Below are 26,773 nucleotides of genomic sequence, written 5' to 3'. Positions count from 1 at the left end.
CCTTCAGTTGTGTTAGCACAAGGAGATAAATACAGATTGACTTCAGTAGGGAATCATTCCATTTTTTTTTACGCTATTTTTGCATCAAAATCAAATGAACTAGAATCCTGTAACCACAGAGGGTTAACAAATATAGAGTGAAAATGAGTCACTTTAAGCTCTTTAGTCACCACAACTCGTACAGTGCCCTTATTTGGTTTAATGTCAGTTTCAAACCTAAGCCACTCTAAAAGAGTTTGACAAAAGAAACTGTTATATGAAACTGACTCGTTGCACCATAATCACTACAATCCTTAGAGCTGAACAATATAGAAAATAATACATTTATCAATACCCAGATTCAGAAATACCCTGCAGCTTCTATTTAATGAGCTGATTTCAGATGACTAGTCAAATATTCTTTTGTATGTTCCTGGCTTGCAAGTTGAAAGAAATGGTTTTAATATCTATTCGTCTAACTGAATCTTCCTTTTTTTTTTTTTTTTTCAGATTCAGCCGTAAATGCATCATAAACAGGTAGCACAGGATGAGGAAAGCAAACAGGAGTGCAGGCTCAGCTGCAAAGGTACCTGCTAATAACAAATCCTTGGGCACAGAGAAGGCGAAATCAGAAAGCATCAGCACGTGCACAGCATCGAAGACCTCACGGCCAGGATCATCCTTGGCAAAGGTGAGATACACAGACTTTGTATCTTTACATTCCATTCAGACCATTTCACTACAGCTCTCAAAGCAAACTCTTTATTACTACTGCGTTTTCTCAAGCAATAAAAGCAACTCCATGCTTGTAAAATGGAATCAATCTCCATGTGAACGATATCTTCGAGACTGCATTAGTTTAAAGAGCTAATATGGAATTGTCAAAATAGAAGGGCCCCATGAGGAGATGGAATGAAAATTACTGACTGTACTTTTACTGTAACGTTAGAAAGAAAGAGAACACAGACAGGTTATAAGGGCTACACTTAAAACAAACTATTCATATATTAACATTCGAATCACTGCACCCACCCTCGCAGAGGATTTATGTACATTTACACACTATTTTAAAAAAGATATTCCACATAAAATCTTACAGAACATGAAATTGAGCTTCCTGTGATGAAATGTACGCTTGTCCAGTAACTATATATACAAATGTGTTTTTGCCATAGCAGACAAATTAAGGGAATCTTAATTTAATTAGAACTGACTGAGATTTTTTTTTTATATATAGCAATACCCGTATGTGTAGCTGGTTGCATGCACAGCATAGGACTTCCTGTTGTTTTTTTTTTGGGGGGGGGGGGGGGGGGGGGGGGGGGGGGGGGGGGGGGGGGTTTCTTGCCCTAGAGAAATTATGAAAAAAAAATGTGTATGTTGTTCTGTGAGCACATATTGCGTTATTTTATAAAGTGCTGTTGTGGGCATAGTTCTGAAAGTTACACTGTGAAAATACAAAACAATAGAGCATTTCTTTAAAGGACCACTATAGGCACCCAGATCACTTCGGCTTAATGAAGTGGTCTGGGTGCCGGGTCCATCTAGGATTAACACTTTCTGCTGTAAACATAGCAGTCTCAGAGAAACTATGTTTACATATGGGTTAATCCAGCCTCTAGTGGCTGTCTCATTGACAGCCGCTAGAGGTTCTTCCGCGCTTCTCACTGTGATTTTCACAGTGAGAAGACGCCAGCGTCCATAGGAAAGCATTGAGAATGCTTTCCTGTGGACTGGCTGAATGTGCTTGCGGCTCATGCCGCGCACTAGGAAAGGAGGAGGAGAGTCCCCAGCGCCGGGAGAGCTCGGCGCTGGAAAAAACTTAAGGGATTAACCCCTTCCTCACCCTAGAGCCCTGCGGGAGGGGGGCCCTGAGGGTGAGGGGGACCCAAAGAGCCTATAGAGCCAGGAAAACGAGTATGTTTTGCTGGCACTATAGTGGTCCTTTAATTATTTATATCATAACCCCACTTTGTAGATACATTTTCACAGTGATAGAACATGGCAGCAGAGGTACATATTTACACTGATGTCTGTGTGTCCCAAGGTCATAGGATATCCAATGGCAATAGAAAATTGGGTGTGAAAATAGGATGTCTTTCCTTTCATTAACCTGGCATGTCTCTCTCTCAAGGCTAAAAGCAACGATGACCTCTTAGCAGGGATGGCTGGCGGACCACCCACAAGCAACGGTGTGAAGATAAAGAAAAGCAGCACCACATCTAACCCTAACTCCGGGGCAGTGATGAGTGGCCAGGAAGGGAGAGCAAGAAGTAGTGCAGGTAAATATGCTGACCCTGGACGAGGGTGATCAAAACCCTAGTATGTTACACCGACCTGACCCAAGTATTCGAATACTATAATCAGGAACATGGCTGCTTCAGTTAAAAGGCAAACGGTCTAATCCAAGTTAATGGCACATTCTAGTAGCTAGCTGAATACTCTAAGTTATGCCATTTAAAAAAAAAAAAAAAAAATAGTATATATTCTTGAAAAAGACCCGGCAGGGTCGAAACGTCGGTCAATTTTTGTATACACCTTGTGTATTAATAAAGCACTATTTTTCACCCATATGAAGACCTGTGAGTGCATCCCGTTTTTTTATTTTTGTATTTTTTTAATTTCATTTAATTTATTAAATTAATTTTTATTTTCTTAATTTTTTTTTTTTTTTTTTTAGAAATGCGAGACTTTTGGCACAGCCAGGCATGCTATACAAATGATTGATTTCCATGATTGTCTGCTTGAGAGCATGAGTGCTCACAAGTAATCACAGGAAGCTGGTGCTCTGCATGTGCAAAATCATGTAAAGGTTTAACTCCAGGTAGTACCGCAGAGGAAACTGTGTTTGTTTGTACTTCCTTCCACTGCTCATTTGTAACTAGTAAATAGTAGAGTAACATTTACTGGAGTGAGGAAAAGCTGAACAGTCGCAAGCAAAATAATAACAGTTTTACATTGAGGGGAATCTATAAACATATTATCAAATCAAATTTTCTTACTTGAATTTGTCAAATGACAAAACCTATCTTTTATTTATTTATATATAAAACCACTTAAATGCACCTTCAAAGATAAGATCCCCCTATCCACACACAATTTTATTTGGGTTCCATTACTAACATGCTAAAATAATATTGAGTCATACCATTAAATGTCAGTCTTGGGTTTCATCAAAAGCCTTTAGGTACCAATTTAAAATGACATTTACTAAAAAGGGCACTTCTGTAATAAACGGTAACCATCTCATTTTAAGAGGGACTGTCAGTAAATTAATAAAACCTATAAAATCCCCTTTAATAGTAAATGGTAATAATGATGATTTAATGGTTGAACACTAAATGGCATTACTGTGCATAGGAGTTAAGAGTTAGGAATGGCCCTGCCTACAGTGTGCTCTAGACCTTGTCCACACAGAGGCACACTTACAAAATCACATATAGATGCTCAGACTTACAGGCATTCAGATTTACACACTTACTCGAAAACACCAAACTCTTACACTTTCACAGTCCCCCTTACTGCAAGTAAAGTACACACCACTATATTATGCTGCTGCAGGATTGGTGCCATACCAAATAGGGCAAACTGGAAGAGAACATCAGTCACCTGCCAGACCAGCCCATTTATGGCAAAACGGATCATATACCGGTATTTATTTATTTATTTTTTAAATGCTGCCTTGATCATCTGTAGCAAGAAGCATGACTCTTTAATCCTTCCTGCCTCGCAGCAGGGAGAGGGCAGTTAGAGACACCCTCTCTAATCCTGCTCAGCATGAATTAGTGATCAGGGCTGCCGGTTTGAACCCTAACAATAACCCTAAATGTCCCATGTCTTAAGCTTAGTGAATGCACGAACTATAATGAAAGTGTAAAACTAGTTTTACTTACCTTCCAGGACCTCACTGTGGAGGAGTAGCAGGAGTGCTAGCACACATGTGCAGCACAGGCTCTAGCTGATTCCCCTCACCGGAAGTGACAAGGGTATGGGATTTTCACGGGTAGGAAAATTTGATAGAACACCGGCTGACACGCTGTTAAATGTTGTGCAGCTCGGGAGGCCAGCCACACCACAATAAATATAGCAACACTTGCAAAAATATTGACTCTGAACGAGTTTCACTTCTATCCTGACACTTTATTAACACATGTTGATAAAACATCAGGGTATATGTGAAATGAGTTCAGAGCCCTTCTAGGTTGCATACCTAGCTTTTTTTCACATTTATTTATAATGGGGTCCCCCCTGGACTTTATGACCACTCTACAATTAAGTAGGCTCCTGTCCTTCCTCTGCCCACGGTAGCAAGTGGACACTCCAAACTGATGACCTATTTTTAGGTTGGTAGACATGATGAGCAGATCCCACATGACTATTTATTTTGGCCAAATTTTATTTAATGCATTTATAATTGTTTCTACCTCTCTATTATTGCAGTTTACATTATTATAAATGGGGGCTTTTAACAATAAATTAGACATTTTACAGGAAAAATAATATAATACCCCTGTTTGAAAGAGCTTGCAATCGAATCCCCAATAGTTTTTCGTAAAGTAAAAACTTGTCAAAATCTAAAGTTACTTGTAAAAGCATACATTTTATAGAACACACTAGAATTTTCAAAACTTTCAAGGGTATGCGCAGTAAACCAGATTACAGTAAATTTAGTCTGAAAGGGTAGAGTTGTATTTGCTTTTTCACAAAAAAGCATGCCATATCTCCTGAGTACTTTGAAACCAAATACAGTTTACTTAAGTGTGTAACTCATAACCTACTTTAATGTCATAGCACAACTGTGTTCAAATGTTTGAAAAGGAAACATTGTAAAAGCCAATGACTAACTGGATAAATTAATGAGTCGGTACTAGAATGTCATGTGGATTATAAAATAATAATAATAATTAATGTCCTGGGCTAATAAAATAAACAATAGAGATGTTTCTCTGGGACATCTTTTTGTGGAAATAAAAATGCAAAGAGGAGAGAATGAAGTAATACATTAAGCTCTTGTGAGATATTAAAGAGTCATGTGATATATCACCCTGATAGATCTCCTTTTAAAATACTTTAACATTTTTAAAGAGAGTATGAGACCTAGGAGTACCAAACCACCATTAGTTGGCTGCACAAGGTCCTGTGGTGACTGGCTAAAAAAATACTGTGCAGGGGTGGAATGATTCACTAACCCTCAGCCCTAATACTGACTTATCCTGAGGCCCCAGCCAGCCATGGAAAGCTGAGAGATATCATTTCATTCTTAGAGCTATGGGGTTCATCAGTGGGATAGTAAATCCCTCTAGTTGCATGCATGGTGGATTGTAAAATAATGGTACTCATTTACAAACACATGGCATGCATTTTTTTTTTTTTGGTGTTGTAACATGGAGGCACTGCTGTATTAATTCATCATGGGAGTTGTAAATAACTCCAGCCAAAGTCCCAGATGCTTCTTTTTCCTGCCACAATGTATGTGCACCACAACTCAAATCAAGCTTTGCCACAAATTTACCATTAAGCTGCTGTAGATTAAATTTGACATAAAACACAAGCAGCCCTGAAACATCATGAATGTTGCCATCAACAACTGTGGGAATAGTGTAAATTGCTCACCGTTGCTACTGTGACTGCAATTCCCATCAAGCTCTGCTACATACCATGTATTCCAATCAGTTGGAATGCTATAATATGCTTGTCCGAGTCATTATCGCCCATAATGCTTGTATAATCTCAATCATTAACATTCATATGGAGTTTGTTTTAAATCTGTGCTGAGAGCAGTAACAATGCTGCTCTGCTCAACAGACCTCCAGTGCTATTTTTCTCAAGATAAACACAATGGACAAGAAGTATACAAAATAACAATTCATGTCCGTGGCTAATAAAATGAACACTACAGATGTTTCTCTGCATTTTTATTTCTACAAAAATATGTTCCAAAGAGAGGGATGTCAGGACGGACCAGTGACCCAACACGCAGAATTAAAGGAACACTATAGTCACCTAAATTACTTTAGCTAAATAAAGTAGTTTTAGTGTATAGATCATTCCCCTGCAATTTCACTGCTCAATTCACTGTCATTTAGGAGTTAAATCACTTTGTTTCTGTTTTTCTGTTTATGCAGCCCTAGCCACACCTCCCCTGGCTATGATTGACAGAGCCTGCATGAAAAAAAAAAAACTGGTTTCACTTTCAAACAGATGTAATTTACCTTAAATAATTGTATCTCGATCTCTAAATTGAACTTTAATCACATACAGGAGTCTCTTGCAGGGTCTAGAAAGCTATTAACATAGCAGGGGATAAGAAAATCTTAATTAAACAGAACTTGCAATAAAGAAAGCCTAAATTGGGCTCTTTACAGGAAGTGTTTATGGAAGGCTGTGCAAGTCTCATGCAGGGAGGTGTGACTAGGGTTCATAAACAAAGGGATTTAACTCCTAAATGGCAGAGAATTGAGCAGTGAGGCTGCAGGGGCATGTTCTACACACCAAAACTGCTTCATTAAGCTAAAGTTGTTCAGGTGACTATAGTGTCCCTTTAAGTAAAACACATAACAAATACAAACAGTAACAATCACCGGGCTGTAGAATGGCCGGAATTAACTTAATAGAACAAACCGTAACGAGTCGATGTCAGGAATACAGAAAGAACAAAGCCAAAGGGTCAGGGATACCAGAAATACGGGAAATCAAGCCAAGCCAAGATCAAAAACCAATAATCAGAATCAGGAATGCGCTCTCGGATAACCAACAGGATGGAAACCACAACAGGGCACTAAACAACTGCAGATTTGGGTTTAAATAACCCAGTAAATCCTGCTATTGGCCAATTTTGGTACCATGACCCCAGAACGTGCGTGCATAGCGAAAACGCGAAGCTGTACGCATATTCACGTCACTGTGGGCGGTGTTCTTTAGCGCCGTCTTGCGGCGTCCCTCCCAATGCTGGACTTGGTCGCTGATCCACAAGCTGCATGGAGGGAAAGACTCTGGCGGTCAGGCACCGTGACAGGTGAGAGAATGAAGTAAGAGCTCTTGTGAGATATTAAAAAGTCATGAGATTTATCCCCCTCATAGATCTTCATTTAAAATACTTTACCGTTTTTTTAGAAAAGAGTATGAGACCTAATACCAAACCACCAGCAATTGTCTGCAGTACACATATGACAGGAGATACTCAGAGACATTTTAATTTTGGCATTTTCATAGTAAACCGTTGTGCTACAGGCACTTTTGATTATGTCATTATCACACCTTGTCCATATTTTGCATATCCGTTCACAAAGATATTAGAATTCACACACACAGTTAAATAAAACCAAGCTTCACAAATTCAGTTTCTAACCCTTTCACTTCTACCAGAAAGCAGACAGTCCTTTCACACCTTTACAATGATGCACCAGGAAAAGTCTGCAACTGTGTGCAGGGTTTTGAGCATACATTCTTTGCATGATAGTCTAGAAGTCTGTGAATGAATAGCAATATGCATCTACTCCAAAACTGCATAGCATGTTGCCAAATATAAGTGTTCATATAGACTCTGATACACACATTTTAAGTCATCAAAAAAATTAAATTAATCCTAATAAAATATTTTTAAAACCTTCAACCTACCTGCCATAGGATTACCTGGTGTCACTGGCAAGATAATCTTCTTGGTTCACAGTCCAAGTTAAAATAAGTTTTGAGTTCGCTATATCCATCATAACAGAATGGAGATTGAGCAGATCTCTGCTTTTATTTCTCTGCAGATCTGACATTTATCAAGTCTGACAAAACCCTTTTTCATGCAGAGTCCTCTATTACCTATAAATTCTAACGTTTTTCTCTAGGCTATGTCTTTCATCTTTACCATCCAGTGATCCTGCTGCGTTCAACTTCAAACTCTGGAGTGGGGCAGGACAGTCTACTTTAGTGAATTTGTATTTGTCAGATATTTATGTGACCATTATCAATCTGGGCTTTGGGTTTAGTAAATTGACCTAAAAAAGGAAAATGACATCTTGTCACAAAGTAGACATCCAATGCATGCTGCTGAATATTACATGATTGGAATTGTGCAAACTCCAGCAGTACAAAAAGCTTCTAGTTCGATAAGTGGAAATATATTATTAAAGAGTACCACTGAGACATTTTGAAAGTGGTGAACACAGCATATACACGGTTTGCTGTGTTCTATTGATTGATGTAAAGAGGTTTTACAGAAGGCAAGACCAGTTTAAGGTCTTACTATGTCATTTTGCAGGTTTTTCCTTTTTTACCATGATGACATCAAGGAATACAGCTTTATGAAATATAACTTTAAGTAGAATTGAACACACATTCATTGAAGCCCCACCCTTTCCATGCTATTATTTTCAAATCAATTTATTGTTTCCTAACAGGGAACAGCACCAACACGAAAAGAAGTGGCTCAACGGGAGCTAAAGAGGCTGGATCATCACGGGAGAGGGCACGTGAACGTTCTCGTCTAAGTGCCAGTAAGAAGCCACAGGGTTTTGGTTTTGGCACAGGAGATGTTTCAGCCCCAACCAAGAGATCCCGAGGTAGAACAGAATCAGACATGCTCCGCATGAGCAAGTCCAAATCTGACAACCAAATTAATGATCGTGCAGCTCTGGAGGCAAAAGTAAAGGACTTGCTGAGCCTTGCCAGTAGTAAAGATGCAGAGATCTTGGTACTCCGTACAGAGCTGAGGGACACCCGGCTACAGTTGGGTCAGGATATCCCTGACAAGAATACAGAGCAGCCTCCTTTAATGCAATTGCAGGAGCAAAATGCTGTTGTACGAGAAGAATTGCAACAGTTGAAGAGCGAGAATCGAATGCTAAAGGATCGCCTGAACGCATTGGGCTTTTCACTGGGTCAGCAGCCAGATGTCACAGAGAAGCTCTATGGCTACCAGTCCATGAGCATTACTGCAGGGAGCCACAGTGATTGTGGAGGAGGCACTCTGGCGTCCTCTGTGGAAGGTTCAGCACCTGGTTCAATGGAGGATCTTTTGAGCCAGGATGAGAATACGCTAACTGGAGAAAGGAGGAGCAGTTCTGCTGATAACTTGGACAGTGAGTGCAGTGAAGTTTACCAGCCACTCACCTCTAGTGATGATGCCCTGGATGCTCCCTCGTCATCCTCAGAGTCAGAAGGCCTTCCAAGTAATGAACGATCCAGAAAGGGAAGCAGCGGTAATGCTAGCGAGGTGTCCGTTGCTTGTCTGACTGAACGCATCCATCAGATGGAAGAGAACCAACACAGCACATCGGAGGAGCTTCAGGCCACACTCCAGGAGTTGGCCGACCTGCAACAGATCACACAAGAGCTAAACAGTGAGAATGAGCGGTTAGGTGAAGAAAAGGTCATTCTGATGGATTCATTGTGCCAGCAAAGTGACAAACTAGAGCTATTCAGCCGCCAGCTAGAGTATGCACGGGCACTTCTGGATGAACATCATATTTCCTATTCCTTGGACGAAGACCTAAAGAGCAGCCGCTACCTGGATCTCGAGCAGCGTTATATGGAATTAGCAGACAGTGGTCGTTTTGAACGGGAGCAGCTTCTGGGAGTACAGCAGCACCTGAGCAACACTCTAAAAATGGCAGAACAGGACAACAAGGATGCCCAGGACGTTATCCGCGCACTTAAAGAGCGGAACCACCACCTGGAACGCATTGCTGAGGTTGAGCAACTTGGGAAGCAAACTCTGGCTGTCACACTTGAGGAATACAAAGCCACACTCAGTGCGGAACAGGCTGAATGTGGTCGATTGAAAGCACAGCTAGAGCAGGAGATACAAAGAGTAGCAGAGCTTTACTCCATACACAGTTCTGGTGACTCTTCTCACATTCAGAATCTTCTGGAAAGTGTGCGATCTGACAAAGAGAAAGCAGAAAGTCTAGCTGTGACCCTACAGGAGGAGCTGTCACATGCTCAAAGTGATGTCAGCCGCATGCAGGATGCCTTCGGAAAGGTGAGCTTAAACAATGTGGGAAGACCTTGCTCATATGATAATGAATGCATTTTAAAGGGACACTCCAAACGCTTAGAATGCTAGCTTGATGAAGTGCTTTATGTGTGAAAAGTGTTCCTCTGTTCTCTTTTTCATTTTACAAACCGTGGAGATTTCAATAGAAATTGGCACTTTTAGAAATTAACCTGGTTACATCACCTGGCTGTCAGACAAGAAGTCCTTTTACTTCCTGGTTTGGTTAGCTCAGTGGAGGTAATCTTGAGGCAAAGATGTCCCATTGAGTGGGAAGTCTGTAATTGGACGTCCACAGAAAATCGGGGAGGACTTGCAAAGGCAGCAGACAAGAGATGTCTGCATATTTTTATTGGGGGTATATCTACTACACTGTGACTCTTTTGTGTGGAGGGTCCCATTACAGTTGATAAGGTCTGTGTATAGACAGTTAGATCTGTTTCTTATTTGGGTATTTTTCAATTTAGATGGAGGATGAGTACAGAGCTTTCCGAGATGAGGCCCAGAAGCAGGTGTCCGATTTGACCATGACATTGGAAAAGGTGAGGTCTGAACTGGAGGAGAAAGAGACTGAACGCAGTGACATGAAGGAAACCATATTTGAGCTGGAGGATGAAGTTGAGCAACACAGAGCCGTTAAACTACATGACAACCTCATAATATCAGACCTTGAGAGTAAGCAACCTTTTCTCATTTGCCAGCAGAGGGCACTGTTACGCCGACAACGTTCTGTCCATTCTCTGAAAGAAACTGTAGATTATAGCAACTGCCTAAACGCTACTATTTGTGTGGGTGGAAAAGCTTATGGTAGAGGTTGTGCATGTTTGACAGCCTAATATAGAAAATTGTCTGTAAGAGGAAATATTGGTACCAGTTTTGAAATTGTATAGATGGTACAGCACAGAATGTTTCTTGCTGGAATTGTTGGTAGTAGTATTAACACTCAGAACAAAGCGAGAAAGTGTTTCAGAAAAACATTAATTATTTCCAGTGTTGCATCTCATGTATCTAATTTCTCATTCATGTCTTATCCGCCATTTTATCCGTCCCTGATTTTCACTTCTGTTTAGTAAATAAACCCGTATAGAAGCATTAACCAGTGAGTTCAGAACAAATGTAAGCTAATTTTTTTCCTGTTTTTAAACTTCCCTCAGTGTTTCTGGAGTAAACTATTATGTTCTTGTTGTAGCCCCCTTTGTACCACCTTTTAAAAAACTTTCATTTTTGATTTTGCCTTTCTTTACTTTCTATGCACGTTCCTCCTTCTCTTCTCTCTTGTTATGTATTTTTTATTTTATTTTTGCGGTGTGGTCTGTTTTTTTTTTTTTTTTTTTTATAAATAATTTTGGTTTTGTTTATTTTCTTCATTTCAACTACAATTATTGTGTCATGTCTTAATTTTCTAACAAATCCAGCCAGATCCCACTGTCCGCTATTAATGGCTATTAAAGAGCTGTAACAATGTCATTGCCCTGGACACATACTGTTGTTTTTATCTTTTTTTTTTTTTTTTTAAATCTGGTATTATCATTGCAAGCATACTTTAAATTATATCTGTGGCAAAATGTGAACTTTGGCTCTATGTCCTAATTACAGAATGTCACAACTGCAGAGCCAGAGGCGCTTTAATTGTCATGGTTACAAAGAGCCTGGAGGTGGCATCCTGTACTCTACGTGCCGGTCGCCTGCAAGCTACTCTGTCTTCCTGCCTTAAACAATAAGGCTACAGCTTAAGCAAGGCCTTTCCTTCGCAGCCATAAATCATCCTCAAAGGAGGTGTTAGGGTAGTGCTGTTTCAGGGGACACGTCTCACATGGAGTCTGGGTGTGAGAGCTTTAAATTACATCTGCATATTTCTCACATTTCCGTCTAAACCTTATAGCTTTACAAATCTGCCCCTTGGGTTTCACTTCTGCAATGAACTCACTTCTTGGAATTATTGGGAAGCAACCTGGGCATTCTTTTTACCACTCTTCAGTCAGCGTTCTTTCTGCTAACTCTTATGCCATATCTCTGTCTTTGTTCCAGACACAGTTAAGAAACTGCAGGATCAGAAACACGATATGGAACGGGAGATCAAAATTCTAAACCGAAAGTTGCGTGTAAGTACAGAGCATGTAATGTGCTGACAGTCACTACATTCTGTATGGAAAGGTGAATGCTGCTTCATGTGAATTTAAAACCTGTGGGCAAAACTAAAATGCATCTTAGGCCTACATCCCACAAATTGTTCCTGTCCTTTATATCTACAGGGTGGTGATGCTATAGAACTGTTTAAGTTTACTTTTGTGACAAGTCTAAGGCATTGTTGTAAGTTATACAATATATAATTAAGGCACGAAAGACCTGAAATGCCAGTAATAACAAAAGCCGATTACTCCTCCATGTGGGACCGTGCCTTTCTGGTCTTTTACTTCCGGTATGTGATTTTGACAAAAAGGATTATCCGTGAAGGCTATGTTTCAGTCTCACCTGGTGGGAGTTACTTTACCAGGTGGCTATCAGTAAAATAGTGCCAGCACTGCTCAGTAGTGTAACTCCCAATAATCTTCGAATAGGAAGTATGTATGAAACAGGCGCTCAGACTGCGTGAAGGTGATCGATGTATTATTGCTTTATTAATTACTGATTACAGAGGATAATTACGCGTCAAGATCTGTGGTATATATATAATTTATTCTTATGTAGAATATTGCCAGACTAACCAGTCCATTTTTGCTGCTCCTTACAGGAGGAGTCTGCTGAGTGGCGCCAATTTCAGGCTGATTTGCAGACTGCTGTGGTGATCGCTAATGACATTAAATCAGAAGCGCAGGAGGAAATTGGGGAACTCAAACGGCGGCTACAGGAAGCTCTGGAGAAAAATGAAAAGCTTACAAAGGAGCTGGAAAATGCTGCCTCTCGCAAGTAAGGGCACTAACAGAAGAAGTGAATATGAATAAGGGACCTGTATGTACAAACTCTAGCAATCTAATGAGTAAAGAACTACACGTATATGCTAACACTCTCTCTCATGTCTCTTCAGGCAGGAGGAGGAACGTGGCCGGGTCTACAATTATATGAATGCAGTGGAAAGGGATTTGGCAGCTCTACGGCAAGGGATGGGTCTTAGCCGCAGATCATCTACCTCATCTGAGCCCACACCTACTGTCAAGACCCTTATTAAATCCTTTGACAATGCATCCTCAACCGGTAAATATGCAAAGTTATACCCTGAGAACCTCACTGAAGTAATGGTTTCTTTTGTAGTCCTATAGTCTCATAATCATGATTGTATTTTGCTCTTCAGCCCCAAGTCCATCTCCAACAGCACCCACAACAGCAGCAACATCCATTCCCCGAACCCCTCTAAGCCCTAGCCCAATGAAGACCCCTCCTGCTGCCGCAGTTTCCCCAATGCAGGTAACAAGGTTTTTGTTTTCTTATACTGGCATTTGAACAACTGTTTGTACATCTGTATATTTTTATGCACTTACATTTAACGTGTGATCTCAACTTTTTATTTTTTTATTATTGCTACATTTTTGTCAGAATGTGCTTAAAATAATAACTTCATTTCTCTTTCCACCCCTTGCAGAGACATTCCATCAGTGGACCAATATCATCTGCCAAATCCATACCAGGACTGTCAGAAAAGAGACCAAGCTATGCTGAGATCCCAGTGCAGGGTATGTAATAAGAGGACCCGAAACTGCCACGAAGATACATTGTGTTCTAAAGAGGGAGCTAAAATATGTTGACATATATTTTTTTCTACTCCCTTTATGCAGAGCATCTCCTGAGGACATCATCCAGTGGTAGAGGTGCTGGATCTTTACCCAGGGTACCATCTATGGACAGTTCCAAATCAATTTCTGGTAAAGTCTGGGCTTCCCGCACCAATAGCACATATACATTCAGGGTGTATGTACCAAACTATCTTGAGTAGGAAAGTAGAACCGGTATTTGGGAATTCTAAAATAGGAAATGGTTGAACATTTAAAGAAGGAGATCTTCCTCTGATTATATTAGTCTGACCAGACAATTAAAGTCTGCCCTGTACCAATTATGAACGGTGTTCTCTCTCGTATATCTTTCATTATATTGCTCCCTCCTTTTAATTAATAAAGAAGACTGTTACCAAGCATATCCTTTCCATTTTCTTACTAATGTAGGTAAGAGTTTGATTTGCCTCCACCACCCAAACTATTTTGTAAGGAATATGACATGTTGACAATGTGTGCTGGTTTGGTACCTTTAAATATACTGTAATTTTTAAATGTTTCAAATCCTGCTTCTGCAGCCAGTCTGCCTTCTCCCAAATATGTGCAAATCCATGACAGATTTTCGTAGTTAAACCAGTGGGGCTACCAATATCTTTAGGTCACTATACCCAGTTTCTGGTGTTTAATGGAAACCACAGTCTTTTTGAAGAGATTTACCAGTCCTACATCACTTCCAGTGATTGTAATTAGAAATAAGAACTGCTAGTTACATGGATGTGATGAGTTTCGTTAGAATGCATTTCTGTCTTCAATCCAATAGATGTGTACAAATGTGTCTGACAGCTATTGAAGCAGCAATACTGCTTAGAACAGGAAGGTCTCAAGCTTTTGTTAAAAGCTGGTACTAGCCAAATGTTATCTGAGGTTTACATGATTTTAGTTGAAAATCACCAGCCACCCGCTGAAAGATTTAGTATTGTTACTCACAGTAGGTGGCCAGTGAAAGACTTATACCGTCAGCTGATACTCTCAACCAGTCACTGGCAACTAATGCTTCTCTGTGAATACCTTCTCTGCTCAGTATGGTGGCCAAGCAGAGAAAAGACAGAAGAGCATGGACAGGAGCTCTGATAGCATATTTGGTGTGAAACTATTGAAAAATGGTTTAACCGCTTACGGTATTGTTTGTGACTTCTGCCCTCAAATCAACCACATTAAGATAAAATAGTTTGAAGGGCGATTGTTGTCCCTTTAAGTTACTCAGGTGCCACCTTAGGATAGAGTGATCAGAAATGTTCACTGTTAGCCAAGCAGCTCTCAAGGCTGGATATCAGCCCCCAACTTGCCATCAACCAGAAAGTGTCTGAACATTTTTTCCCCCCACAAATAGATTGCAGTAGCACTGAGCACACACTTTATGCACACTCTGACAGCCACTAGAGGGATTTTAGAGGGACTATGTTCAGTGTCTTCACGCTTTGCATGGAGACATTAAACACTTTCCATACTCCTTTTACTGCACATGTGCCCTATCCTTCCAATACTTCCCTATAGGGAAGCTTTGGGTTTGCTGAGATCTTAGCCAAGGAGGTGGGACCAGCAGCATGGAGACCAGTGCCATCGAGATATATTTTTTTTTTTTTTACACACTTGTCAGAGGGGCTAGATAATATACATGGTGAGGGTTGGGAATGCATGTTTGCAATCTTAATGCCATCATGTTCTTCTCTAACTAATAGCAGCTGCGTAATTCGGGCTAAATGACACCTATAAACCCTGGTTTATACCTAAAAGCTTCTGATTGGTGGATTCTCTTCCTGGCCTGGGAGGTGTCCTCTTCTAATAACTTAGAGGGTAGACATTTTTCAGTATTATTGATCTACCTATATAATAAATTTAAAACACTAGATTTACTTTTAGCCTGGGAGGTCTCTTTTATAGGTTTTGATAGAAGTTCAGGGTTTGATCAGTAAAGGCAGACTGATTTATTGGTAATGGATGATACAGGTCTGTATTATACCATTTTGGGAGGGCTGACCAGTGTCTTTTTGACAAGATGTAAAGATATTATATCTGAGATAACAATAACTTCTAGATTGTCTGTATTCTATAAAACAAATCGCAAAAAACCCACAGCACACCAATTCATGCAAAATTATTTATTTTTATTATTACTTGAATACATTCAATATAGCCAACACTATACAAATAATGTACAAAAATGTAGCTGCTACGTACACCTTAAATATACATTAATAAAGTGCACCAAGGATACCCATAAATGTGACCCCAGGGCTGGTAAACAAGTTTCCCCAACGTTTTGGCCCCTGCCTTTGTCAAGGAGTAGAGCGCTCACTATTTTTTTTTTTTTGTATTCTTTATTTTTGTTATGCAAAGAATAAACATATTCGGCTTGCATCGCCACAACAGCGGGGCAAACAAAGCAGTTTCATACATGTGTTAACGGTAACATGGCGTTGAGAGTACGTGCACAATTATTATATTTTATGTGTACTTCATGCTGTACAGTATGGTCTAGATTAGGTAACAAATTGTGTGTCGCTAGTTTGAGAACATTATTAGACAGGAATACAGCAGGTATAAGAGTCTTTCGATGCTAAGTAAACAGTTTACGTGGAGTGTTGCGCTAGCTATTAGGTGCGACCGGGTATAGTAGGCATTACATTCTGTTTACACTGTTTGGGTCTATTGTTAGTGATATTGGAAGGTTCATCATGTGAGTGGCATAAGAGTGTTACCCCCCTCTGTTCCCCTGTGTTAGATTGCATGTGGGTTCGTGCTGAGGCCAGGTGCGTGTGTGCGTGGAGGGTGGCTGTGTACAATGTTAGGTCTGTGGTGTTATACGTGGTGAATCTTTAATATGTGTGTGGCCGTGGTCCTGGCCTCTGTGCGGCTGTCCCAGTAATGAGTCATCCTATGCCCTGTGGGCTCGTGTTGGTCTCCCATTGCGTTGGATGGTGCTTCGTCCTCTGTGGACAGATGGTGGTGAGGTGAGCGGTGCCTTTGCGGGGAGGCAGTCCCGTTGGCGGGCTTTGTGTGGACCCGTTTAGCTGTCTCAGTGGTCGGTGCGTTCGCGGTCTGTTGTTGAGCCGGTGTAGGTGAGCAGCCATTGCCGTTGATGTAGGGGTCTCGGTGCGCCGTCTTTCCCCACTAGCTCCGTAGGTTGCACCGGTCCTGGGTCCGCGCTGGATCTCTGCGCTTGGGTGAAGTGACTTTTGGCACATGGCTGTGGGTGCCCCTTTAACTTTGGTTGCTTTTTGTTGGCTGCTCCTATTCTTGTTGCGGTGCCCGGTCCCTGCTTGCAGAGTGGTTTGTTTTTTTGTGTCTGCTCGGCTTGGGGAAGAAGTGCCTTGGGGTTGCTGTGTCCCGGTCTGGATCTGCCCGCGGCAGGCACCGTGTTGTGTGGTCCGGTGGGGGTTCCTGCTTTGTGGGCCAAGTGAGGGCCTCCATTTTTCCCCAGAAGGCGCTGAATATGTGGTTAAGTCGTTGCTCTGTAACCCGCCATGCTGTGCTTAGGGTTGCGTCGCGTGAGCCATCCGCCATTTTGAGAGCTGTACTGGTTCTCTCTGGGCCCTGTGGGCTTGGTGCTTGGGTGTCTTTTGGTGTGGGGATCTTGTGGGGGTGACCCGGGGCCGGGGGGGGAAGGGGGCATGGGTTCCGATGTGGGGTTTCATCCGTATTTGGCGGCGGGAGAGCGGCCTTCTCCTCCATGCTGGTAGGCCTCTCTGGGGTTATCGGTACGTACCGGAGCTGATGTCGGTTATCGGGTGTCGTTTTGTGCGCCCCGGTGTCGTCCCCCCCCCCCCTTCGCCGGGAGGACTTTTGTGTGTGATTTGATGCCTTGTTAGGGATGTTTTCCTCCGTTTTGTTGCCCCAGTTTGCAGGAGCCGTCGAGGTAAGCGTCCTCTCGGCTCAGCGGTCAGGCCACGCCCCCTGAGCGCTCACTATTTTTTGTATGTATGTTCTATAAAACAAAATCTTACTTCATAAAATTATTACATTAACTTTAGTGTATAGATGTACAATGAGAATTGTTGGTTGCTCTCTGTAAATTGATGATGGGGAAACCATCTTTTACACTCACCACTGAATTCTGCTCTGAGAATATGAGAATATACTTCCTCTCTTTGGAATAGATACAATACCACTCTTCTAAACGGAAGTGTCTGACCTGAGCTCCAACAGGCGCATCCTGTCCACTTCCTGCCCATGTCTGGAATCTGCTGAGATGGCTTTGAAAGTCCAGTGAAATACCAAAATGAGCACAGGATGGTGATTTTTTATTTTTAGTTTAAATTGTGATATTTTTAAGTATCACACAACTTAACAGGTTTGGAGAGGGTTTCATAATCTCTCCTCTTATAGCTGTCAGAAAGCACAGTTGGGAAAGAGAGGATCTGCTCTGATAACATTTGAAGTACCTGGTATGCCATTATTGTATTATTCTTTATAAGTAGATTTTGTGTATTTCTGTCCCCTCAGTGTCACGTCGCAGCAGTGAGGAGCTGAAACGGGATATCACAGTGCCTGATGGAGGCTCTGCTTCTCCTCTGATGGCCATGACCTCACCTTCACCACAGTTGTCTCTCTCGTCATCCTCCCCCACTGCTTCTGTTACTCCTACTGCTCGAAGTCGTATCAGGTACAAAAGAATCAGGGACATGTCACCTATATGTAATATGTGCCAGTTTGAACTAACTTTTTTTTATCTATCTGAGTTGATGACCGTGAACAGTCTGATCTTGATCTGTTCTTATCCAAATAAAACCACACTGATTTCTTCAGACTCTGAAATAAACAAAGAAGCCTGCACACTGATACCGTGTAAATGCTCCGCCCATCCACAGTGGAGGTGCTCAGTGTCAAGCGGACATTGCTGGACCCACCAGTCTTCAAAAGGAATAAACGCAGGCAACACTCCAATAGTACGGATGGTATATTTATTGATAGGTGAACCACCCCATAGAAAGTGCGAAGTTTCAGCTCAGCAATCATCATCCATGATTAAGGCTCCGTTGAGCCGAAAAGTCGCACTTTCTATGGGGTGGTTCACCTATCAGTAAATATACCATCCGTACTATTGGAGTGTTGCCTGCGTTTCTTCAGACTCTGCTAACCAAAATTTTTACCATGGTCTCCAGAACAAAGGTCTATAGTAGAGTCAAAAAGACACTGACAAGTTCTATAATTAATCTGATAAATAGAAATACCAGGCTTTTTGTATATTCTCATCAACAAGGAAAATGAATGAGGCCAGTTATGTTTTAGTCCTCGCATTTTAACCCTATTATTGATTGTCTTTTTGTGAATGAAAATGCATATACAGAAGTGCTTAAACTTTGTTTTTATATACCTTTTATCACTGATTGACAGGAACTGTCTGAGCTTCCTTGCTCAATCTCCAACTGCTAGCTTTTGTTTTGTTTTTTGTATTGTTTTGGTCTCCAACTACGACAATGACGGAGACCCATTTACTGTTTCTTCCAAGTCCACTTTCCATTATTGACCCATTAAGTGTGTTTGCCACCCCCAGCACGCCACCCAACTCCTTCCTTCAGGGTGACCGACAAATGTGTGACTTGTTGCACATTGTACCCTGTAGAGAGGAGAGGAAGGACCCTTTGTCAGCCCTTGCTCGGGAGTATGGAGGCTCTAAGAGGAATGCCCTACTGAAGTGGTGTCAAAAGAAGACCGAAGGATACCCGGTGAGTGCGGGGGGAGCATGTGAGGAATTAGGAGTTCAGAGCAAGAAATAATTGGGTTCTGTTGCAAAACTGCACTTGGCACTGCAAGGGTTATTACACAAGAGTGGATTTGACCCTTGGTAGGCGTAGGATGATCGTTAGGTGAGCTAATTAGATCCTGGGTTATTAGGCAGCACTCTCCCTCCTGGGAGCGAATGAAGGATTGTTACTGGGGATACCTGTAGCTCCATCTGTCCACAGTCAGGAAGGAATTAACAAACAAACAATTCTGGTCATAAATTCCCAGCTTGCCAATAGCTCCTCCCTTTTCCTAGCTCCTCCCTTTGCCTGTTTAGTGCCCTGATGAATTGTAATTGTTTTGGGGTTTGGCTTTGTGTATGGTTTATAGGCCCAAGAAATAATAGATGCTTCACTTGTTCATGCTTTAAGAACTTTCACTGAGGCACAATAAAGTGACAAAGGTCAGTGCTGTATTTTTTTTTTTTTTTGAAGCAGGTGTAAAGCAGAGTTAAGTCACATGATTGGTTTTCAACAGATAAGTAGTATAATACAGCAATACTTTCTGAGGAAGACAGTGTTTATGTCAATTTTGTTGAAGTGCGTATGAATCTTCCTATGAAGTTTCTTTAGGGCCCCCCCCCCTTTTTTGTTTTTTTTTGTTTTTTACTTTGACAAGAGGCTAGTGGAATGTACAATAACATTGCCCAATGAGCAAAACAGAGTCCTTACTGTTTACCATAGCAGATGTTTTACATATTAACCCAGTAATGATTACTGACATGTCATGGCTTGATTTGTTTAACCCCTAACTCTAAAAGTAGTTTAGCTTGCTGAAACAATTTGTGATGTTTGTCCTTATTTTTTTTTTTTTTTTTTTTTTTTTTTAACAAAAGTGCAGATTTCAATAGAAATTGGTACTTTTATGAATTAACTTTGTTACACCTCCCTGTCTATCAGTCCGTAAACCAGCCCTTCCTGGTTTGTTTGCCCAGAGCACCTGCCTTGGAAATACTTCACACTGAGCTGCATTGGGAAGTCTGTGATTGGACAGCTACAGGAAGTCTGGGCTAGGGAAGAAGGGGAGGGTTTGCAAATGCTTAATCACGAGATCTGCAGCATGTACAAGCTCTTTCTGCACACGTTTTCATTGGGGGAATACCTACTAAACAGGTTTTTATTTATATTTTTTGGATAAGGGCTTTGGAGTGTCCCTTTAAGAGGAAAACCCTATTATGGTACCATATATTCCAGTATTGGAGGGGCTATAAATGCAATCATTGTTCACCTCACATTTTAACCATTTTAAGAGACATTCTATCACAAACCGTATTAGCCATAAATGAATGATGCACCATTACATTCATGCAGTAAAAACGGTAATTTCTACTTTAAGGGGTTAAGCACATCTCTCGTTGCTGTCTTCCTGACTGGCACTATAGGCGCTTCCGCCTCTATAACAGAGTAAAACCCACTTCTTCAATCAAATGCTTTTTGATAGCCACATTTGATTGACAGAGTGTGGCGTTGTACTGTGCTTGTTCTAGTCCCCAATGCTTGTCTGAGATTGAGAATAGTTGCTAACAGCAATGAAGGCAGAGCTAAAGGCTGCAGTGGAGGAAGCTCAGCTTTGGAAATGAAGTGTTTTAAAACCGATTCATCTTAAGTTTTACAGACCTTAGGGGGGTGGGCATACATTGTTATAAGAGGGCCTCTATTTATCAGTTATCAAATTTTACAGTATGTACCAAGTGGGTAAAGTCCCCTTATAGCAAAGGGCTGTATATAGATTTTTAAATGAACGCAATGCAAAGTACTCTTCTTAATACCAAGAAGCACTGCCTTCCACAATACAAGAATAGAGCTTTCATGTAAAACTGACCAGAACTGATTTTGAAATTGAAACTTCTCATTAGAACTACCTGAAACCTCAAAGTCTTTGTGTATCCTGCAATGAGCATGGCTAATTGTGTTAAAGTGCAGAGCAAGTGATTAAAGGGAAAACGCAAGATCAATGTCTACTTGTACAAATCACTGACTATCCTGGCTTAATTTAAATTAGCTAAGACTTTGAAAAGTCATCATACGTGCGACTCTGAATCTCTCCCCTAAAAAAAAAAAAACCAAAAAAAAAAAACCTGTCTTCCTGGACGACATGCAGCCTCATGTTCGTTAATGTGATCTCTAAGTTGAGACCCCCAGACAGACAGTGGACGGTTTGTATGTGTGTCTCAGCACGTAGAGCTGTACAAGTGGCAGGAAATGAATTCTTTATTATTATTGGTATTATTTTAGTTTCTTCCCAGAAATGAATCTGACCCCAGGATTGTGGGGGGTGGGGGGGGGGGGGGTAGGAGGAGGGGGAGGAGAAGGAGTGAACAAAACTTGTGGGAGGGCACTTCCTGATGTGAAGTAAGGAGGATTCTTTCTGACTTGGAGAGTCACACACAGTTAGATAAGTTGCAGACAGAATAGACGTATCTCTGAGTTTTAGACTGAGATATCAGTTTTATATAGGTCTTATCTTTTTAGAAGTTTCACACATAACATTTAACCTTATCTTAATAACCTTATCTTAGAATTATAAATGTAACAATTCCTCTTAAAATTGTATATTCTCCCAGGGATGATAACTTTATATAAGGTTTTATCAACTAGCAAGCAAGAGTGTATTTTAGAAAAAAAAACATAACTTGTGAAAGCCTACTGATCTATGTTACCTGTGTAGTCGTTTTGGGGGGGGGGGGGGAAATATTATTTTCCCACTCCTAATGCAAAAAAGTTTAATCTTTAAATCTGAATTTTGGATTTTCACGGGAAATTTGCTTATAAAAAAACCTGTAATCCTCCAACAAAACTTAAGTAGATTTTTTAAGTTTTACAAATGTCACATATATTGCATGTTATCGGTGGATACGCACCGTAAAAATTGTTGGGTGCAGAAAAAAAGAGAGGTGGGAACAGAAGTGTTACAGAACACAGACATTGTCGTCAGCGTCCTATTTCTGGGCAAGAGCCTTATGTACCCACCTTGCCTTGGATATTGGGCCGATGATCGTATGTAGTGCTGTTAAGGTGTTGTTCATTGCCCTTGTCGTTGGCTTGGTGCAGAAGCAAGCTATTGGGGGGTTTGGTGGAGGTCGTCGGAAGTGTGATCTCTTGATGTTCGCCAGTTCTCCCATTTTAGGTTAGGGCGAGTTGAGTTCCGTTCACCTGGTACTTGTGATATCTGCTCTAGGGCTGTTTTAGGCTTTTTGCGGGCTTTGTGTTTTCATGTATGTGGTGCGCTGTAAGGGTTAGTGGTTGCACTGGGTCTCCCCTATGTGGGGAATGGGGTGGGGCATGGGTGGAGGTGTTTCAATGCTCTGGGAGCTGGTCGAATGGGGTTGTTCTCCACTCTTCTGTTAGTAGAAGTATTGTGGAGTTATTGTGAGTAGTGATGCTGTATCTGCATTGGTGGGTTGGTAGGGGGGAATGCGAGGGGGAGTGGTGGAGTTGGGCGGGTAGTTTCGGGTTCTCTGGGGCCGCACGTTTTTTTTTTTTTTTTTTTTTTTAAACGTCTTCTATAGACGGGACTGTGGCTACGCCCCAGTGAGTAGCTATGGATCTCCTGGTTGCTATGGCTAGTTTGGCCAGTAATTTGTTTTGTGCTCTGGGTGTGTCTCTCTGTGGTTTGGAGAGCAGCCACAACCAGGGGTCCCTTGGGATGGTGTTGTGTAGGATTTTCGATGCTAGGATCACTATGTCTGATTTGTGTTATGTGTTGGCATACCCACCAAAGGTGGTAGTATGTCCCCTTTTGTCCGCATCCCTTCCAGCAGCTGTCTGATGTAGAGAGCCCCATCTGTTTAAGTTTTAGGGTGTTGTGTGGTACTACCACATTAGTGTCTTGTAGGCCTGTTCTTTATGATTGACATACTTTAGAAATCTGGTACCTCTCGCCCCAAATCACTACACTGGATACATATTACTACCCTACATAAAAATGTTTGTCTTAATACATTTGTGTATGTTTCTCATTTGGTTATTGTCACATGTATTTTTTTTGTTTGTCAGAACATTGATATCACAAATTTCAGCAGCAGTTGGAATGATGGGTTGGCATTTTGCGCATTACTCCACACCTACCTACCAGCGCACATCCCCTACCAAGAGCTCGGCAACCAGGACAAGGTAACATACTGTACACATATACACTTTCCCATCAACCTCTCTCCTATAGGGTTGGGCTATGGAGTCCATCCCAGTGTTATAGGACTTCCATTATTTGATGCTTAGCCAGCATTTAAGGAATCAAACACTTGCTGTTTGCCTTTTGCTGCCATGTCCACATTTACTTTACTGCCTGGCGCAACGACTGAAGACATTTGGGTGTTGCCATTGTAAATATATTTCTTTTTATATTTTCTGTACAGAGGAGAAACTTTACATTGGCTTTTCAAGCAGCTGAAAGTGTGGGGATAAAATCTACCTTGGTAAGTTTCGGGGAATCTCAAGCACAGTTTTTACTTTTTTGCTTAATAGAACTTGCTGAGTCTCTTATGTTTCCTGTGGAAGTCTGTGTAAACGTTAACTGGTATTTTAATCTTCTACAGGACATTAATGAGATGGTGCGCACAGAGCGTCCAGACTGGCAGTGTCTCATGACATATGTTACCTCCATCTACAAATATTTTGAAACCTGAACTGCAGTTGATCTAAAACCTACCATACCATCTGCTGCATGGCACACCTTGTGCTTTTATTTGGACTTGTGGATATGCTCATCATCAACTGTCAAGATTCACACATGTTCCTGATGATGTGTTACAGGCATTTACAAATTTAAAGTTCTGTTTGTAACTTACATTATGCGATATGTGTCCGTGCCTCATTCACAGCACATGAAACGTGAAGCACAGACCATTTCATTTTCTTATCTAATGCAGTTCCCTACTGGTGCAAGAACAGTGTAAAACGGTTGGACCGAAGCTGGCTTTGAGTCATGCTTTCATTACCCTGACGCTAGTGCCTTAGCAAGGTGTGCGCCTTACAGCTGCTGCTTATACACCGCTCTCAAACTCCACTAGGAATGATTAACTGTTCCCAAGAAGTACAATGAATAGAAGTGATGGCCATGTAATAACGTACATCTTGTGACAAGCTCTTAGCTGCTGCCTTCTGACTCCTGATTGTCTCTTGCTCTTTGTGCCTAGAACACTATCTGAAGATCCATTTGAATGTTAAGCTTCACCTGGCTGCTGGCCTGTTAGAAGTGTGAACAGATCTCTCAAACACCAAGGAATACACAGAATACATTGCACAGTGTCAAAGGCTTCAACTGTGCTACCATCTATAAATGTCCTCAGGTCACTTTCTGTACAAGTATTGGCCTCTTTCAATGGTGTAATTCACACACGTTCACATATTGTGTGCTAGCTCTGAAGAGACACTTTCTGGATGGGTGCTGCTAGAGGAGGGACCAAATGTTGTGAAGATTTATATTTATCTCTGCCATGCTGTGGTGGTATGATAGCTTATTAAAGACAATGTGTGTTTCATTCCAAGACATTCTAAAACCCTACCTGAATAATCTCATTGAGAATTACATGCTGAGGCTGTCCACTATGGGATTGTCAGCACAAGCCCTTTCTTGCCTGCCTTATGGTTGAAAGTTATTGGAAAGCTGAGAAAAAGGGCTCATCAGACATTCCTATCCCATATATGACAATTGCAATACAGGGCTGCCAGCCCAATATGACTGTACATCTCTTGTCCATTGCTCTGCTAAATGCCAGCACACACTGCTTTAAAAGACTTTCTCGCAAAGTATGTCTTTCTAATAGAACAGCACAAATATGGTTTTAATTAGCACCACAGCAAGCAAAGAATTTAGGGATTCTGAAATCTCACAATGCTTTAAGCTCTTGCACAGGATCCCCATAGACATACAGAATATGTACAGCAGGGCTCCTGTTGGTTGCTTGTGAGCCATATTGCACTGGGCAAAAAGAGCTGACTTTGTGGGTGCATTTTCCATAACCCCATTGAATAGATTCTGCTGCTTATCAAGCACTCCTTAAGCAAAAGAGCCTCACCTTTCTGCCAAGAAGACTCCTACCTGCTGCTTTACTGTAATAAAGTGTGACCATTATCTGCTTTTCTTCACTGCTGTTACATATGAACAATTAAGACTCAATTCACCCCTTGTCTCAGAGTGGTTAAATCTGGGGAATGATCAATTTAGTTTTTTTTGTGCCAGGTTCTGGGGTGTAAGAGAAGGTCATTTATATATTGGGCATTCATTGATAAGTAACATTTTCAATCACTAACAACTTCAAACAATTCTATTTTGTAGAATGTTCTGCTCTATTTATTTTGTTCCTATATAATGTTTATTTTTTAAATGCAGTTGTGAAACATGTAAAGTTTGCCAAACTTTTTTTTATTGAATCGCTTTATTCTCTGCAATATAATCTACATAATATATGTGTGTTACATTTAAAAGCAGAAAACACTAATGTCTTCACTTGAAGCAACATAATTCAGACTAGTAAATGTGTTCTAAAATACTGATAAATTGTTTTGAAAGTTGAACTGATTCCTTCAGTTTTGTGTTGAGCTTCAGCAGAAAAATAGAATTAATGTAAATAGACCTTTCCGAGTTACAAAATGCTTTATTTTTCTCTGATTCAAAGAAAGGTGTATGTATATGCCACCGGCCACTGTGTGTGAATCTTCTTTTTTTGTGTTGGTCAGTATAATTCTACATTTTTTTTATTTTTATTTTTTTTTATTGGCTTACATTCAAGAACAAAAAGCTGTTTAGTGAGAGGATCACTCAAGTTAAAACCTTGCACAGAACTGCCATTATTTCTCCATGTGCTTCTCTAGCCAATCATCTGGCCATTGCTTGTCTGAGTCTGTCTACTATTACTTGTGAAAAATAGAGTAGCCCATGTGGTAAAATAATATATATATATATATATATATATATATATATACCGAAAAATACAAGACTGAAGAAATCAGCTAATCTTTCTTTAATCGTCATTTTAACTCCCAATTGACATCAGCAAAGGAATTATGACTCTAAAGCGCTATGCTCATCTTGCATGTAGGGCATCCATTAGGGAAGTAAAGAAATTGTAAAATCCAATCAAGCTGCAGTCCCAGGTGTGGCAGACGTGACATGTTTATTTTATTTTATTGTGTGGTTTTTGAAATTGTTCTTTACCCGCCCTGTAGATATTGTTAAGCTATAGCTGCCACCTGATTGACTTGCATCTAGACAAGAGTAATGTTTTGACTAACAACTGGATATTACGATTTCTAAGTGATTTTTCAACTATTTTGCCGGTCAATCAATTATCCTTGTTCTTTGGAGAAAGCTAAACCATTTTAAT

At 40.9% G+C, this 26,773-nt stretch overlaps 1 protein-coding gene across 2 annotated transcripts in view; it reads left to right on the top strand.

Annotated features, from left to right (window-relative positions):
• The window catches only part of SPECC1L (sperm antigen with calponin homology and coiled-coil domains 1 like), a 56,531-nt gene extending 30,567 nt beyond the window's left edge, over nucleotides 1-25,964 (top strand). Inside the window, exons 2-16 of one of the 2 annotated variants that reach the window (XM_063454525.1) lie at nucleotides 490-670; nucleotides 2,114-2,261; nucleotides 8,367-9,949; nucleotides 10,429-10,636; nucleotides 11,990-12,063; nucleotides 12,693-12,868; nucleotides 12,987-13,153; nucleotides 13,251-13,363; nucleotides 13,539-13,629; nucleotides 13,732-13,818; nucleotides 18,169-18,328; nucleotides 19,220-19,391; nucleotides 23,445-23,561; nucleotides 23,804-23,863; nucleotides 23,984-25,964. In XM_063454525.1, coding sequence (XP_063310595.1) covers nucleotides 527-670; nucleotides 2,114-2,261; nucleotides 8,367-9,949; nucleotides 10,429-10,636; nucleotides 11,990-12,063; nucleotides 12,693-12,868; nucleotides 12,987-13,153; nucleotides 13,251-13,363; nucleotides 13,539-13,629; nucleotides 13,732-13,818; nucleotides 18,169-18,328; nucleotides 19,220-19,391; nucleotides 23,445-23,561; nucleotides 23,804-23,863; nucleotides 23,984-24,073 — 3,390 coding nt within the window. In that variant the 5' untranslated portion in view covers nucleotides 490-526 and the 3' untranslated portion in view covers nucleotides 24,074-25,964. Of the gene's footprint in view, nucleotides 1-489; nucleotides 671-2,113; nucleotides 2,262-8,366; nucleotides 9,950-10,428; nucleotides 10,637-11,989; nucleotides 12,064-12,692; nucleotides 12,869-12,986; nucleotides 13,154-13,250; nucleotides 13,364-13,538; nucleotides 13,630-13,731; nucleotides 13,819-17,822; nucleotides 18,329-19,219; nucleotides 19,392-23,444; nucleotides 23,562-23,803; nucleotides 23,864-23,983 lie in introns of those variants that run through there. The other variant, XM_063454526.1, reaches the window with a different exon arrangement.
• The last annotated feature ends 809 nt before the right edge of the window (nucleotides 25,965-26,773 follow it).

Source organism: Pelobates fuscus, chromosome 5, assembly GCF_036172605.1.
Source record: "Pelobates fuscus isolate aPelFus1 chromosome 5, aPelFus1.pri, whole genome shotgun sequence".
Lineage (NCBI taxonomy): Eukaryota > Metazoa > Chordata > Amphibia > Anura > Pelobatidae > Pelobates > Pelobates fuscus.
The sequence above is the reverse complement of the archived record's forward strand: the minus strand, read 5'-3'. Positions and strand labels throughout refer to the sequence as shown.